Source organism: Macrobrachium rosenbergii, chromosome 16 (genome assembly GCF_040412425.1).
Source record: "Macrobrachium rosenbergii isolate ZJJX-2024 chromosome 16, ASM4041242v1, whole genome shotgun sequence".
Taxonomy (NCBI): domain Eukaryota; kingdom Metazoa; phylum Arthropoda; class Malacostraca; order Decapoda; family Palaemonidae; genus Macrobrachium; species Macrobrachium rosenbergii.
In genome coordinates this window covers 60934478-60951977 of record NC_089756.1, presented here as the reverse complement: position 1 = coordinate 60951977, position 17500 = coordinate 60934478, and the positions used below count along the sequence as shown (strand labels likewise).

The 17500-nt window shown below is 35.3% G+C and overlaps 1 protein-coding gene across 1 annotated transcript in view; it reads left to right on the top strand.

Annotated features, from left to right (window-relative positions):
• SerT (Serotonin transporter) overlaps window positions 1–17500 on the top strand; it is a 419533-nt gene that overhangs the window by 338646 nt on the left and 63387 nt on the right. Inside the window, exons 5-6 of the mRNA XM_067119203.1 lie at window positions 38–257; window positions 14952–15090. Coding sequence (XP_066975304.1) covers window positions 38–257; window positions 14952–15090 — 359 coding nt within the window. The remainder of the gene's footprint in view (window positions 1–37; window positions 258–14951; window positions 15091–17500) is intronic.

Sequence of the window (17500 nt, the reverse complement as noted above, 5' to 3'; positions counted from 1 at the left end):
TTTTAGGCTAAATTTCGTCATTTCTTTCTGTGTTCAGGTATCGGCTACGCCATCTGTATTATCGACTTGTACATGGCCATGTACTACAACACAATTCTAGCGTGGAGCGTGTACTACCTGGTGGCGTCCTTCAGGAGCGAGTTGCCGTGGACATCTTGTGACAACGCCTGGAACACGGAAAACTGCACACTCACCAGCAACGTCCACAACGCCACCGACAAGTTCCTCGCTGTGTCGCCAGCCAAGGAATTCTTCATGTATGTTTTGAGTTAAGGGACTGCGCCAATAAAACTGTTTCACAGCTGTTTAATGTTTGTTAGTGGCTGAATAGATTAGACTCACGTAATCGAGAGAGAGAAAAATTTAGTGCAGTTTCAAAAGAAAGTTTTTCACAAAAGTGACTGTCTTGCTAAATAAGTCTCTTAAATGAAGGAGAGAGAGAGAGAGAGAGAGAGAGAGAGAGAGAGAGAGAGAGAGAGAGAGAGAGAGCGAGAGAAAAAGAGCGAGAGAGAGCTATGCATGTTGCTAGGGAGTAAAGTTTCTTAAAACAGAAAGGCTTCGATTTTAGGGAAATCATTATGATTCAGTACTTTATCACTAAGAAGACGGACTTTTCAAGGAAAACAGTGATTGCTACAACAACTATATTTTATAAACTATCAAGAAATCTTTAAGTATGATAAAAATCGTTATAAAGAATGAAGTGGGAGCAAGTGTCAATGGAATCTTTGAAGAACTTGAATAGCCAGGAAGGACTTATTGGAAGCATGAAGTGCTTGAATAGTTGGGAAGGAACTATTATGAGACATGTCAAGAAGTCGAATTGAAAAAGAGATATGGGACATGTGAAAAGCTTGATCAATTGGGAGAGTTTTTGTGGGGTATGTGTAGAGCTTTAATAATTGGTAAGGGGATGTGGGAGATGATGTGAGCTAGAATATGAGAAACTCAACTAATTGGGAAGGAGGGTTACGGGAGATATGAAAACTGCAGAACTGGGGAGGACATAAAGGAGACGTAAAGAACTTGCATAACTGCGTAGGAGGTATTAGGGAATAAATGAATATCTTGACTGATTGGAAATGAGGTGTTACGGGAGATGTGAAGAACTTGAATCATAGGGAAGACGGTATCGTGGAAGATGTGTAGAGCTTGTATAATATGAAGAACTTGAATAACTGGAAGGTGGTATTATGGGATATGTGAAAAACCTGAGTAGTTTTGAAGGAGGCACTTGGAAAATGCAAAAGCTTATATCATAGGAAAACAGGATGTTTTGGAAAACGTGAAAAGCTTATATAATTGGGAGGCTGTATGATGGGAGAGGTGAAAAACTTAGCAGCTGTGAAGTAGGTATTATGCGAGATATGAAGAGACTGATTAATAGGGAAAGGGCTGTTGTTAAGGATATGAAGAACTTGCATGTCAGAGAAAAAGGTTTCTTGGGACACGTGAAAAGCCTCGATGATGGAGGAGGAGGTGTTGCAGGGGATGTGAAAAGCTTATGAAGGAGGTATTTTAGGACAACTGAAGAACTTAAATACTTTAATTGGGAAGGAGGCCCAGTGAAAGATGTGAAAAGCAAGAATAATAAAGGATAAGGTATTATGGAAGAAATAAAGTGCTGGCATAATAGTTAAGGAGGTAGTATGGTAGATGTTAACAGCTTGCAAAATAGAGAATGAGATAATATGGAAGATATGAAGAATTTCAGTAATCATGAAGAAGGTATCTAGAAGATATGGAGAACTTAAATAACTGGGAAAAATGTGCCATGGAAGATGGGAAGAGCTTGAATAATTTGGAGGAGAGGATTATGGGCTATGTGGATAACAGGGAAGAGCTTGCGTAATAGGGAAGGAGGTATTATGTAAGATGTAAAGCTTCAATAATTGGGAAAGAAATGATATGGAAGATGTAAATAACCTGAATCATTTTGAAAGAAGTATTATGAAAGATGTGAAGGCTGGGACAGCAATTGAATTTTTAAAGTCGATATTGACTGAGTTTGTTAAATATCAGATGCTTCAAGAATTCATGTTTGTGGCTGATTGATTGAAGTTTTTCAGATTACTTGAGAAGATGAATCTGGAAATATTATATATATATATATATATATATATATATATATATATATATATGTGTGTGTGTGTGTGTGTGTGTGTGTGTGTGTATGTGTATATATGTATGTGTATATATATATATATATATATATATATATATATATATATATATATATATATATATATATATATATATATATATATATAGTTACATACATTTGATATTTTTCATATTTAGCAGTATTAAGCACCAATGTCGTTTCTCATCCAATTCACTGTTCCTCGGGAATAACTTACACCCAAAGGGAAGTATAACTAAAATGTGCTTCGCCACCAGTGGGATTCGAGGTGTAGTTTGGTTTGGCAAGGAACGACCTTTGACCGTTGAGCTACAAAGAGATGCATAAGTTTATACCGACTTTGTTGTACGTATGCCCGTGGAATTCAGGTTTTTGTACCTAGAATCGATGTCCACCCACCTCCACCATGATACTCATTGGCAGGAAGGTCCTTCAAATATACTTTGGGGTTATTATATTAATGCTGCTAATTTATTATATTCACAAATATTAAGCTACAAATGTCATTTTATATCCAGTTCTTTATACCTAAGAAATAACTTACACTCAAGGGGAATTATCATTCATATCTTCTTCTTTTTCTTTTAACGTGCTTTTATTCCCATTTTTGTATATATATATATATATATATATATATATATATATATATATATATATATATATATATATATATATATATATATATATATATATATATATATATATATATATATATATATATATATATATGTGTGTGTGTGTGTGTGAAATTTTTATCAGAGTGATTTATATACAATCATGAAGCTACAAATATCGTTTAATATCCAATTCACGCTATTTCGGGAATATTCCCGATGGGAAATTTTCACCGAAGGTGAATTTTATAAGTGATAAATGGGTCCGTACCACCGGGTCTCTCTGTGGCTCACTGGTTTGACCGTCGACTGGAGTTATTGGAAGGTACTGTGTCGAGGGATCGAGACCCGGCAGTACCGATCCATTTACCATTTATAAAATTCCCCTTCGGTGATAATTCCCCATTGGAGATATTCCCGAAGTAGCGTGAATTGGATATTAAACGACATTTGTAGTTCCATGATTTTATATATATATATATATATATATATATATATATATATATATATATATATATATATATATAATAAAGGCTAAATTTTGCATAAAATACACAGGAGTGAATATACGGAGGTTAAACTACAAAACACTAAAAAAGTAGATAAAAAAATTACAGGTTTAATACATATGCATTTAACAAAATTAAGTACATGCTAAACCTCTCCATATCCCAAAAACAAAATTATCACTGGTCATCAGCATGTTTGTAAAGTTTTTTACAATGTTGTCACTTGATGCCTTCGTTCTACCTAACAAGCTCACCACTATTTGCCTCTTATCTCATTAAATGTTCGTATAGCAAGCTGAACGCAGAAATGGGAAATGCTAGATCGCGATGCCAAGTTAAACAACCTTCTGATACTATTATTAAAATACACTCTTAACTTGACAAGGTTTGGCGTCTTTACTTTAAATGCGAGTGATAGACAAGAAAAAGACGTGTACAAACTCTTAAAAAGAAGGCATTTCATATCAGCTGCGCATTCTGAGAAGTTTTGCGGTAACATATTTGCTTTAATGCACAAACCCCCGCACAAGTTCGCAACATGACTGTCATCGTTGTTATAAGACGTGAGAGTGAAACGCAAATAACTTAATTTCATTTACATATTCAGTTGCAGTACCATTAACACTTTCCACTCCTGCCTCCGCCAGACGAGAGGTAGCTGCTACTCCAGGTACCCGCTGATAAGTTAAGTATATATTAGTTTTACTAGACCACTGAGCTGATTAACAGCTCTCCTAGGGCTGGCCCGAAGGATTAGACTCATTTTACGTGGCTAAGAACCAATTGGTTTCCTAGCAAGGGGACCTACAGTGCAATGGGACCTACAGTTTATAGTGGAATCCGAACCACATTATAGCGAGAAATGAATTTCTATCACCAGAAATAAATTCCTCTAAGACTCGAACTCGGGCCTAGCGAGTGCTAGGCGACAACCCTACCGACTCCCCCCAACGAGGAACTGGTACCCGCTGACATTTGGGAAGTCGACTACTGTTACTGCGAAAGTTTTTAAAAATCCCCATATTGTCTGCATTATAGTTTGAAAAGATTCCTGATAATGGTATCAATGAAAAGATAAAAAAATTTTCCTGTCTTTATGTCCAGTTTTCGTTAACACAATATTAATACTCTTCACGAGGAACGCTAAGAATTTCCCAAAATGCACGGAAAACATTTGTTAGATTGAACTTTCCCTAGCAAATTTTGCTTCATAAAACATTATTATTCCATTTTTTCCTCTTTAAATATGTTCCCCCTTAACACCCATTTATCTGTGGTTATCATTTTTTCATGACTGGACTGATATCGAACTCATATTATTGAATTTGAAGCCATTTTTGTAAAATAAAATCAGTCGCTGTAGTCTAAATCGGCCTCGTTCATTTACTTGGCGAAATTGAGAACGCTCTGTACCCACCTCCAAACAAGAAAGATGCCATTTACGAAATTACTAATTAATTATTTCCTCTTTTCCTGTAATAAGTCCTTACTGGTGAGCTCACTGATATAATAATTTTGTTATATCTAAGACAAAAATATAGAAAAGAACAAAAATATTAACATAACCATAAAATAAAACGTTAAAGTTTTTATAACTACTGTATATGGCATCATACACCCCAAGTGTTTACGAGAGTGCGAATCTTCCCAACAGGCCATACACTGGCCGCACTGTGTGTGGGTGTGTGTGTGTGTGTGTGTACGAATCCACGCACACTATACCTACAACAAAAGCTCTCATATTTCACGAGCGATCGATTAGCGTTCCATCGGTTAAAAGAATATGCACCTGATTGCCTTATTTTCTCTAACGCTTACTTTTACGGGTATCACTTTAGAAAGGGCCAACCTACTGCCCAACTCGGACATGAATGTGTGAAAATATGCACAAGTAATTCAATATATTTCAATGATTTTGCAATTATTTTATGAGTACAGATTATTATTTTTTTTTATGTAAGCAATAGTTGTTTGAAATGACAGATCAGTGAATAATATATTGATCTTATTTCTGGATGATATTTTAGCGATGGCCAAGCACACAGTTGACAAGTAATACCATACATAGTTTTCTAAATTCTGGTTTATCAACTGTGTGTGAGAATTTTATAACAGGCTAAAATTAGCACATTCACACAGACATATAAAACTCTCTGGATTTACCAAAAATATTTACTTTTCATTAAATGATTTCTGATGATTTATTATATAATATAATCTTGTAAATTCTTGTAATTAACTAAATTTTAATGGTTCAAGTATTTTTTTTTTTTTTTTAGCTTTTCATAGGAATTCATATCGGATATCACTGGCATTAGTTACATTATATTTTCATAAGCCTGATGTTTGAAAAAATCTCCGTCACTTTCATAACACTGATATATTCAGTCAATGAAAGAATGCTATGTCACTTGCAATGAATGTGTGTGTGAGTGTGTGTCTGTGTAAGAGAGAGAGAGAGAGAATACGCACGGTAAGAACAGCGGCCACTAGTTTTTCTTTTTAGCGCAGCTACTGCCGAACTGCGAATCTCCTCAGAGAGAAATATGACGAGCTTTGTATGCTGTATAAAATACATATTTTATATAGGTTTAGGCTGAAAAGATAAAAGAAAACATGCCATTTTTTTCCCTTGAGTTTCTTTACAATGAAGAATACTCTTGGAGATTATACATTTGAAAACAGTGTTGAATTGTTTTGATGCTTTCGGCCTAGGCAATATAGGTAATTTCCGCACTGTTTTTAGGGGTAAGGTGAACGTGGATATTTGGTAGGTGGCAAACCTATTTACATGGCATATATATGCGGTGTGTCATTGTTCAATTCTCTGGCCTCCACATACATCAGGTATGACAGGCGTGACTGCAAAAGCCATTTGCTTGAGGTTAGTGCCAGAGATTATCCCGAGCCCTTCTCGCAGATTCCTGTCCGTAGTTTGATCCCTCACCGGGGATTCCAGAATTCCCTCATCGGCAGTCAAAAGCAGGAGGAAAGTGGAAACAACATTTGAAGGTTCCGGAATCCCCCGTCATAAATCAGACTGGGAATAGGAATATGTCAGAACTCTGGATAATCCCCTGTCCCCTTCTGAAGCAAGTGTTCCAGTGGTCAAGCCCACCGAAGTCGATGCAGGTGGGCAATAACGAAAGCGGAAAATAAGGAGCCATTTCTTTCAAAAGAACACCTGCATCACAAACACAACCTCCCAAGTAGTCTGTCATGTAGATAATCAAAAGCAGCCGGGATTTTATAGAATATTGTTGAAAATATATATCATGTTCTGTCGTGTAATCACCGTTCTTATCGGCCATTCAATCTTTATATATATACATACACATACACACACATTTACATATGTATTTATATAGATATTCAAATAATATATATAATATATATACATATATGTATATATATATAATATATATGTATAAATATATGTACACATATATATGTATAAATATATATGCATATATATATATATATATATATATATATATATATATATATATTTTAATACACACACACACACACACACACACATATATATATATATATATATATATATATATATATATATATATATATATATATATATATATATATATATACATTATAATAATGAAAATAAAAACATGGGAACATGTTTTACAGAAATATATATATATATATATATATATATATATATATATATATATATATATATATATATATATATATATACAGTACATGAGAGAGAGAGAGAGAGAGAGAGAGAGAGAGAGAGAGAGAGAGAGAGAGAGAGAGAATGTTATTGAAGAAGATCTTTTATGTTAATCTTTTGCCTTGTATTATTTTTTTATATGGTCGACAATGAAAAGGAAAAATTTCAATGGTAAAAAATTAATGACAAATCGTGAGAGGAAAGAATATTTGTGTTCAGGTAAACGGCTCGTTTTTTCCAGTTGTACTTCTCCATTATATTTTCCTCCTTAATTTTCTTCGTCCTTGCAAACACTTATTATTTTCGTCCAGAAGTTGTCGGGGATGGTCACAGAGTCTTTCGCCAATGTCACTCTCCAAGTTGTGAGTCAGAACCGGACGAATTGTATACCATTTCAACCTATAAAATCTCCTTCTGCAGTACATATTTCAAAGACATCTAAGATTTCAGATGTATTGTGCAAATACTAGTTAGACTATACTATTGTCAGAAACTGCTATTGTTAGAAACCAGTTGTTTTAAGGGGATGACACCGGATCGATAAACGAGTTGCCGCACTTTTTTCAGGATTCGCAAACGAAATAGGGACAGTAGTTTCTCAAAGAGAGTGGCAAACAAAATGAAAAATTTGGTAATAGAATTGTTAACCTTTAATATATATGCCAGTTGTAGATGATTGTGAAAACATTAAGTTTTTCCTTTTTAAACTCTTGTTTTAATTATTTGAATGAATATACATATAAAAATGAATATGGTTAATATGCGATTTATTTTTCTAAAGGAATGAAACAATGTCTGATATTAAAAGGAGACAACGAATTTGCATAGAGCTTGGGCGGAGGAGAAAGAAAGTGACCGCGTGACGTCACACCTCTTAACCCCCATACCCTGACCCCCCATAATCCCTCGCGTAGACCTTGTTTTCTCTAGGTAGCGGGCAGAGCACGGCAGAGATGTGTACTACCCTGATAGCCACTGAACGTGGCCAAAAGCTGCTGAGAAAAGGAATCTTGCACTTTTCGATTTATTTTATTATTCTGGAATGATTTTAAGGGGGAATGGGTATGGTGATTTATTTCAAATTGGAATGAAATTATTCACAAGGAGCCACTGAAGCTTGTATGCTGATCTAAATAAAGGAAAAAATCATATTACGAAGTAAGCAACAAATAATCAAAAACTTTTCAGTGGGGTAGTACAGCTAGCCCAAGGGCTGAGACGGTAAACAGGTGGTGGGCTAGTACAGGTAGCCCAAAGGTTCAAAGGGTTAATGTTAACATGATTCTGGGGCAGTTTATTATTCTTACAATTGCTGAAAACCATACAATCACTCTTTTGAGCATTTACGTTTCATTTCACAGACTTTATTTGTTTAGAGCCCTCGTCAAACAGGCACTGCACACCACTCAGCGATGGACAAAACACAACAATTTCATCAGCATAGATTATATGACTGACAATCTCAGTACTCAGGATGCAGCCAGATTCGTGATTACATAGCTTCTCTGATAAACCATCCATCCATATTTAAGCTGGAAAGATGGGGTGATAACATGGAGCCCTGCTTTACTGCGGATGACACTAAATTCTTCCGATATATCAGTATCCCATTTTACATTCATTTTTTGAGTCAAATACCAGCATTGGAGAATGCTAACAATATAAGCTGGAAAACCTCTTTTTTAGCATTATCTCAGATAAATATTGATGACGTATCTTGTCAAATGCCTTCGACATGCCCATAAAGCAAAAATATACAGGTGTGTTGTGTCTCGTTTTTCATAATACTGTAGTTATGATCATGTCATTTCCACGTTTTGCCTTATATGCAAACTGATGATCTGAAGTAGGCAAGAAAGCTGAACACTTATAAGCAATAACTGCCCCCAATACCTTTGACAAAACCGTTGAGAGAGTAATTGGTCAATGATTACTTAAGCTGATGTCACCATTTTTATCCTTAATGACAGGAACAATCATAACTCTCAACAACTCTTCAGGGAAAGATGAGTGACCAAAGCAGCAATTAAAAAGTAAACTCAATAAAACGCACAACACGGTGGGAGCATATAAGGTGTTGAACAGTTAACCCATCATGGATAGGACTGCTATTTGCACGCATTTCTTTAATTGCCCTTTTAACATCATCAACTTTGACTTCGGTATGAGGAGTAGATTTAGGATGTGAATGACTTCGGTATGAGGAGTAGATTTAGGATGTGAATCATCATTAAATTTAACCTTACAGTGGTTGCTCCACAAACCACAAATGTCTTTACTTCCAGAGGCATTCTCGACACGTTCAGGTGGCAAAGAATTAATATTTTTCTTCTTGTTAATTTCCCTCCAAAAAATTCTTGAGTTCCTTCTTAAATTATTCGCAACTTTCCTATTAACAATGTTTTCCCTTTGCCTTTTACAGTATTTCAAAGACCACTTAAACTTAAAACGTAGTCTTGAACACGTCATTTCCCAGTACATGGGACGATAGTTTGGTTTACCATTGTCCCCCCACCATTTCACCATTTACAACTGTTTCTCGCCTGTCGTTGATGGTCATCCACCAATTCATTCCACCAAGGGATCTCCTCGTCATTAGGTTTTGACCGTAATGCACTACCTGATGAAAATAAGGCTGTAATGATATTATTATAATAATAATCACGTATTAATGAGCTGTGTACCAAATTTCGACACACAGGATCTCGATATGAAAAGGACTCAGATGGCTTTAATGAACTTTTTGTTTTAACATAATAGTCATTTTTATTGCGAACGGCATAATTTATCGAATTATTCAGTTCTAAGGTTGTCATAGGTGTCTAATAGGAAAAATCAATGGAAGCACATGATGCATCATGGTTGGATCCAATTAGGTCACGATTCACTTGGATCCGCTGAAACTTCTCCATCAGAGTCCTGAGGCAAACTATATGATCTAGCCACCAGGTGCTACCCCTGGCATCACTCACCCAAGTGAAAGTGTCCTGTGGCAGCAGTTGCACTCTGCTACACTAAAGTTTTATTCATTGAAAAATTCAATAAGCTCTTCGCCAAATCTTGATTGCGGATGGGCATTGAAGGCACCAGTAGTAATTACACAGTTATAAGTGTGATCTTTCATCAGACAGTGTGTCTTAGCTAAATAATCTATATTTGTTGCAACACGGGAAATATGCCCAGCTAGATTTTTTTTGTGAAAAGAAAAGCCACCCCACCAAAGGGTCTCCCAAGCAGCAGCCCTTGTGATAGGGCAACTGGTGATAGCCCATAAAATGAGAAATTCTTATCGATAGATCCTAAAAAAATCGGTTGTTGACAGGCAGCCTTGTCTCTGGAAAGCGCACTGCGTCTGAAATTTCACACAGCTTCCTCACACAATGAACATTTGACTTTATAGATCGACAATTAAATGAAGAAATTCTCATGATTGTCTCGTAAAAATGTTGTATATAAACCGTAAGACCTAAAAATTTGTTACATAAAACAAATATATTAGTATATATAAGTTAATCATACCATCTTTTCACAAGAACATCCTTGCATATATATACATGTGTATATATATATATATATATATATATATATATATATATATATATATATATATATATATATATATATATATATACAGAGACCAAGGGCAGATGGAGAGGCACACTGACAATCTACAGTTTTTATTGTGGCCAACGGCGTTTCGCAATAATCCGTTGCATTTTCAAGGCTGCAATGACACGATTTTGTTTAATAAAAAGGACGTCACTATATAAAATTATAAAGATAAAAAAAAAAGATAAAAAAAAGAAATACATACATTTCTTAGCCATGTACTGGGTAGGTTCGTTTTAAGAAATGTATTTCTTTTTTTTATCTTCTTTTATCTTTATAATTTTATATAGTGACGTCCCTTTTTATTAAACAAAATTGTGTCATTGCAGCCTTGAAAATGCAATGGATTATTGCGAAAGGCCGTCGGCCACCATAAAAACTGTAGATTGTCAGTGTGCCTCTCCATCTGACCTTGGTCTCCGTATATTAGGCTTCCGCCTTCATCATCGTCGTATATACATACACACACACACACACACACACACACACACACACACATATATATATATATATATATATATATATATATATATATATATATATATATATATATATATATATATATATATATATATATATATATATATATATATATATACTCGTATATATAAAATTTTGGGACTTTGCTCAAACAACAATCCCACCTCGTTAGCCAAACTAGAATATTAAATCTTCGAAAAGCGAAACAGTTGAGATTATGGCGAAAAGTTTTCCAGAATAGGTGACTATTATGTTAACAATCTGAGAAAACGTTCGTTACCTTTCTACCTGTGAGTATTAGTAAAGGAAAGAAAAAATACGTAACTATAAATAGTTTAATTAATCTGAGTGATGATTTTTAGATTGATGAAATGGCACGTTGCATTGGAATCAATCACTGCAAAACCAAAAAGGACGATTGACCAATAGGTACGCTGTCTCCTTTTAGAAATAAACATATGAAAAGTCGTCTGGAATAATTACTTGCATCTATGCAGTTGCGAAACAGTATATTGGACATGCCGGTCGACGTTCGCGCTGAAAGAAGGCAAAAGACTTGATAGGCAATTAGGTCACCGGTATATAATTAGATCCGGCATTTGTGTTATTTAGCCTCTTTCGTACCCTACGTCATACGACGACGACCCTCTCCCTAATTGCACCCTAGAGCGTCATCACTTTCATATGGCATTTGCCAGTACACACATGGAACTATGTGCAGATGCCCTGCATGCCATATGACCCACCCTCTCAACCTCCAGTTAACGGCCGTTTTCCAATGGCATCCAGAGTTTCTGGCACTGGCCCCAACAGGTTGATTTTATTTACTTTTATTGTGAGTGTTTTAACAGGACATAATCTTCTTCGACCGGACGGGGATTACAGCATAATTGGATGGGGCTCTACTTTGCTGGCTTTTATGCTTGGCAGTTGTTGCAATCAAACGTCATCAGCGGGGGAACTGTGATATTTCTAGTACATATACATATACATATATATATATTATATATATATATATATATATATATATATATATATATATATGTGTGTGTGTGTATGTGTGTGTGTACATACATACATACATATATATATATATATATATATATATATATATATATATATATATATATATATATATATATATATATATATATATATATGTATATGTATATATATATCTGTATATATAATATATATACATATATTGGGAAACTAAGGAACACATGAGCACGTGTTTCTCACGATCTGAGTCAGAAATTTATTTATATAAATGTATATATATATATATATATATATATATATATATATATATATATATATATATACATGTATATATACATATATGTGTGTGTGTGTGTTTGTGAGAGTGCGTGAAACATTGATAACACTGACCCAACGAAAACAAGTATTTTCCCCATATACATTTCCACTTGTCTTATTTCAAAGGTCACTGGCGCTAACGTTACGTTCTAATTTAGGCAAATCACATAGAAAGATATGTTCCACAATTAGAGAACAAAAACCGTACTTATATCGTATGCTCCATATGCTCGTTTGGCCTACAGTATGAACCTCACAAAAAAAAAAGAGCTATGCATCATTGGAAACCTCACCTTTTTCGTGCGGCGTGGATTGGTAGGCAAATTTACTTCACAATCCATTCCGGTGGTCTTCACATATCATTTTTTTTTTTTTTTCGGGGGGAGGTTTGTTAGTTTTTGGATGCCTCGCCTGTGCCAAAGATTCTTCGAAATATAACTCTTCCCATTTAAGTAAAATCAATTTTCGTGAGTTTCGGCTACTCCACTGTTGGTGATTCATTACACGCAAGGGGCGTGACGTTTCTGATATATCTATATAGTTTTCGGGCGGTCAGGGATCTCTTTCAGGAGAAGAAAGGCAGCCAACAGCAGGTGATAAGCGTTGTGTCACCTGTGATGCGAAGGCGTTGTCGGTAATGGAGAAAACAAAAGACAAGTTTTTACACTTCAGAAATACCTGTACATCTTTATAATGTTGATATTGAGTCGTTTTCGAGATCATCTTATATTTCTCTTGATAATTTAATGGATAAGTCCATTGTCATCTCTGACCGAAGTCCAGAAAGTCATAGGCTCGAATCCTGACCGCGGTAGATACACTTGTCATATAATGCACTTTAGATGTAAATTTTGATTCTCACAGAAAATGAATTCGATATTAAAGGCTATACGTGGCAAATATATAATATATATATATATATATATATATATATATATATATATATATATATATATATATATATATATATATATATATATATATATATATATATATATATATATATCAGAAATGACAATAGACTCATCCATTAAATTTGTGACAAATGTTTTCCACTCTTCTGGAAAATTGGTTCATATATATAAGTATATATATATATATATATATATATGTGTGTGTGTGTGTGTGTGTGTGTGTGTGTGTGTGTGTGTGTGCGTGTGTGTGTATTCAGAATTAAACCGTTTGACCTATATTAGGGTAAGTCCCAAGAAAAGAAACCACAACGATCACTGCCACTTTCGCACTTAAACTGCTAAATTGCAGATACACCCAATGTGCAAAAAGTCCTTCAGCATGTTTTGCCATTTCATATGCCTACACAAAAGGTTCACCAGCAACATATTATACCTGCTGTTATCACTGAGGCTTTCATCTCTTTCTTGCGTGAGCTCCCTTCCTTCTCGGAAGTTGGGACTATCATTTTTAATACGTCTTACACTCCTGGTTTTACACCCTAGATTTCCCTGTCCTCGCATTTCCTTCCATTTTTTTCTAATATACTCTTTTCAGTTGCCTGCCATCCTCCTTTCTTTCGCTTTAATTAACTATCTCAAATACTCTGATCCGCACTTTCTCCTGCACTAACTTTTTACTGTTTCTTGTTGTCTGTCCTAAGTAACAAAATGATGACCTGTGAGTTTGCTTGTATATCCATTCTCAACTAATAAAGAAACTAAAAAATTCCTCCTCTGACCATTTCTCTTCCTCAAGCTTACTGCGCACACTTCTCTTGGCCAACCACCTATTCAGAACGCTCAAACGCCTTTCCAAAATGTTCACAAGATTCTCTCCTTTCACATTTATTCCAGGAACCTCATATGTGCCCATAACGTTTTGTCTGTTTCTGTTGCCTACATCTGCGTGTACAAGGTTCACACACACATACACACACACACACACACACACACACACATATGTATATATATATATATATATATATATATATATATATATATATATATATATATATATATATATATATATATATATATATATATATATATATATATATATGAACCAATTTTCCCCGAATAGTGGAAAACATTTGTCACAAATTAGCGCATATCGTGGACGTATACCTTAGCAGTTTATATTGACATGCATAAATAGAAATACAATTCCTGCAAAATTACTTGAGGCAACATGAAATGGCATTCACAAAAGGGACATTATTGGTTTTTGTTGCTCTATTTATCAAACCCGAAATATGTGGAAACACGGAGGAAAGTAAGAACTGAAATGCAGTGAATAAGTACTACTGTAAGTTTTAGTATATAAGGCCTGTCTGAATAAGAATACATTGCCTTCTAATGCTAAAAGTTCATTGTCGAGGATTGCTGTATAATTCACAGCCAATTTCGAGACGTTTCGTTTCTTCTCTTGTATGAAGAGATGACAAGAAGCCTCGAAGCTGTTTGCGAATTTTAACCAATTCCTGAAAAACTTTTCCATTTCATTGCTTCCATTTTATTATCGTTATTATATATATATATATATATATATATATATATATATATATATATATATATATATATATATATATATATATTTGTTCTTTTCGCTTTTACTCTTCACAGAAAAGAGGTCCTGGAAGTGGACAAATCAACAGGTTTAGGCGACCTGGGACCCGTCAAAGGTTCGCTGGCCCTCTGCCTGATGTCGGTCTTCATGCTGGTGTACTTCTCCCTCTGGAAAGGTGTCAAATCCACTGGCAAGGTAAGTGTGTGATACGCCCGTTTTCCTCTTCCCCGTCAGCGATTTCACTCCAGTATTAGATTTTGATATTATTTCTGTTTGAGTTAGAGACAGAGAAGAGGATTTTGGGCGTCACCAGAAACCTACCTGCCGAGTTATTATCGGCAACCAGCTGCCTTGTTTCCCCAGGTCCTATCGGGTATGGGGGCTTCGGCACTGATCGCATGCGTGTTATTTTGGTCTCTAGGACTTTGAGCGACGTTGCAAAGACGTGTCCTTTGCCTCCCTCTGGTGGCCATTAGACAACTTTGAACCATAGGGTCTCTCTTCATTGTTATATATTATCTACAATATTTGGATGTTTACTACTGTCATATAGTTCTATATTAAATATGACGATGTTCACTGTAATTTTGAAAATGAAAAAATTATGGAAACACGGAAGCATGAAGTGATTGTAAGATTTGTGTGGTATTTCATTTTAAGGTGGATGTATTACTTGACTTATGTGACTGCACTCAAGAATACATTTTGCCTTTATTCTTCTTACCTTTACCGTGTACAGTGTATATTTTGTTTAACTGGGCGTACATATGTTAATCATGCAAACAAACACTAGAGAAAATGTTCCGTGCAGAAAAGTAGTTACATTATTTATTAGTGATTTATTACAGTGTATGTTAAGTAAAAACAAAAAAAAGAAAAAAATATGTATCTCTGATAGATTTTGAAATCGGCCACTGTGAATGACATGCCGTTATAATCGCGTCATAATCGTGGCACTTAGTGACCCAACATCTGTCACCTCCACCCTTCCACATTTTCTGGAAATCTGGCCTTAAGATTATTGTTATACAATTTTGACGGGTTTCGGTATTCACTTTAAAAAAAAAAGTGCACCAGATTGATAATGTACCACCTATTGCTTTTAGATGTGCATTCATGTGACATAGAACACGACGACATTCTACGTTGCTTGATATGCTGGCAGGCTGATGATTTGCTTTTCCTCGTGGCTGGCTCAGCCTCGCATGAGGGGAATCAAGTTGCGTTCCGAGAGATTGAGAGCTTCCCTCCCAAATCCTCGATGCGCAGAGAGCAATTTTTCCCTCAGCGACTCGACGATAAGGATTCTTTTCTTGATGCCGTTGTCCTTAAGCCGTTCCTCTTAACTAGGACAATATGCGTCCTTCTCATACCAAGTCTTTTTGCGCGAAAGAATCTCAAGGTCCCCCACTCTGTTTTGTCCAGGTCCATTTCCTGATGAGCATCGCCCCTTTCCAAACTCTCCAAAAGTCGGGGAGGGCGCTTCCTTGCCAGACGTATTACGCTACAGTTGTAAAGTTCCGTCGAGTTTTCCGTTTTCTGTCGCGTGACCCCAGAGGTTGCCAAATGTGCAGAGCTTATATCTTATTCCCCTTCCGCTGTTATTTTTTTTTTTTCTTCTTTTTCAAAGAATTATTCATGATCTACTGCGAAGATTAAATATTAATGTTTGACACGCCGCCTCAAGCTCATTTCCCTGTACATATACACTGGTGAGCGTTTAAAATTTAGTTTTGTTTAAAATCAATCTGAAAAATTTTGTTTTTTAAACTTCACCAACGAAGTTGTAGTACATAGTTTTATTCCTGTGGATGATTGTTTTCCCACTGACTGACTTGCTTATCTGATGGCATCATGTTTCCATCAGGCAATTTAGATACTGTAAAAACGATGGATTACTCGTTGTTCTTTCGTCCTTTATTCTATTTTCACTGCTCCCTGTTTCTCCGTCCTTTTCATAATAGTAATTCTATTAAGTGGAAGCCATTAATTTACCATGTTAATTTCATTTTGCTTGTTCCATGCCAGTGTGGGAACATTGCGAATAATAATAATAATAATTGTAAGTCATGGTGTTAAATTCTCTTCTCTTCTTCAAAGTTGTCTGCCGTTGTGTATTTTTAGGGACCCTGATGTAAAAGGTTTAGTGCGGTTGTTGTTTTTTTCTTTTTGCAGCTGCTGCTATTCATAACTTTTTGACTTTGATGTTTCTAGAGTATCTTCTGGTATGTTGCCTAATCAGCGCAATTATCAGTGTCATGTGAATCAATAAATGCATTTCACAAATGTGATTGATTTCTGCGTCCCGTACCTTTCTGACTTTGGATATGTGAGCTTCGCCCTTAAAAGGCGAAGCATTCTATGAAAGTCAGCGTCCGTACTGCAAATGTCGAGTAAATCTTCGATGTTGTGAAAGAGCCACCTTCTCGTACATATTTTTCAATATTTCATTATATATAAAAGAATAATGGCCTTTTTTCTGATCTGAAATATTTCGTGCTAAATGAGGCTTTTCCAGGTATTTCTAACACTCACAGAAGGGCTCATTTCCTAAATTGTTGCAGTAGCTGTTTTAAGTACAGACTCCACCCCTCCATATTCATTT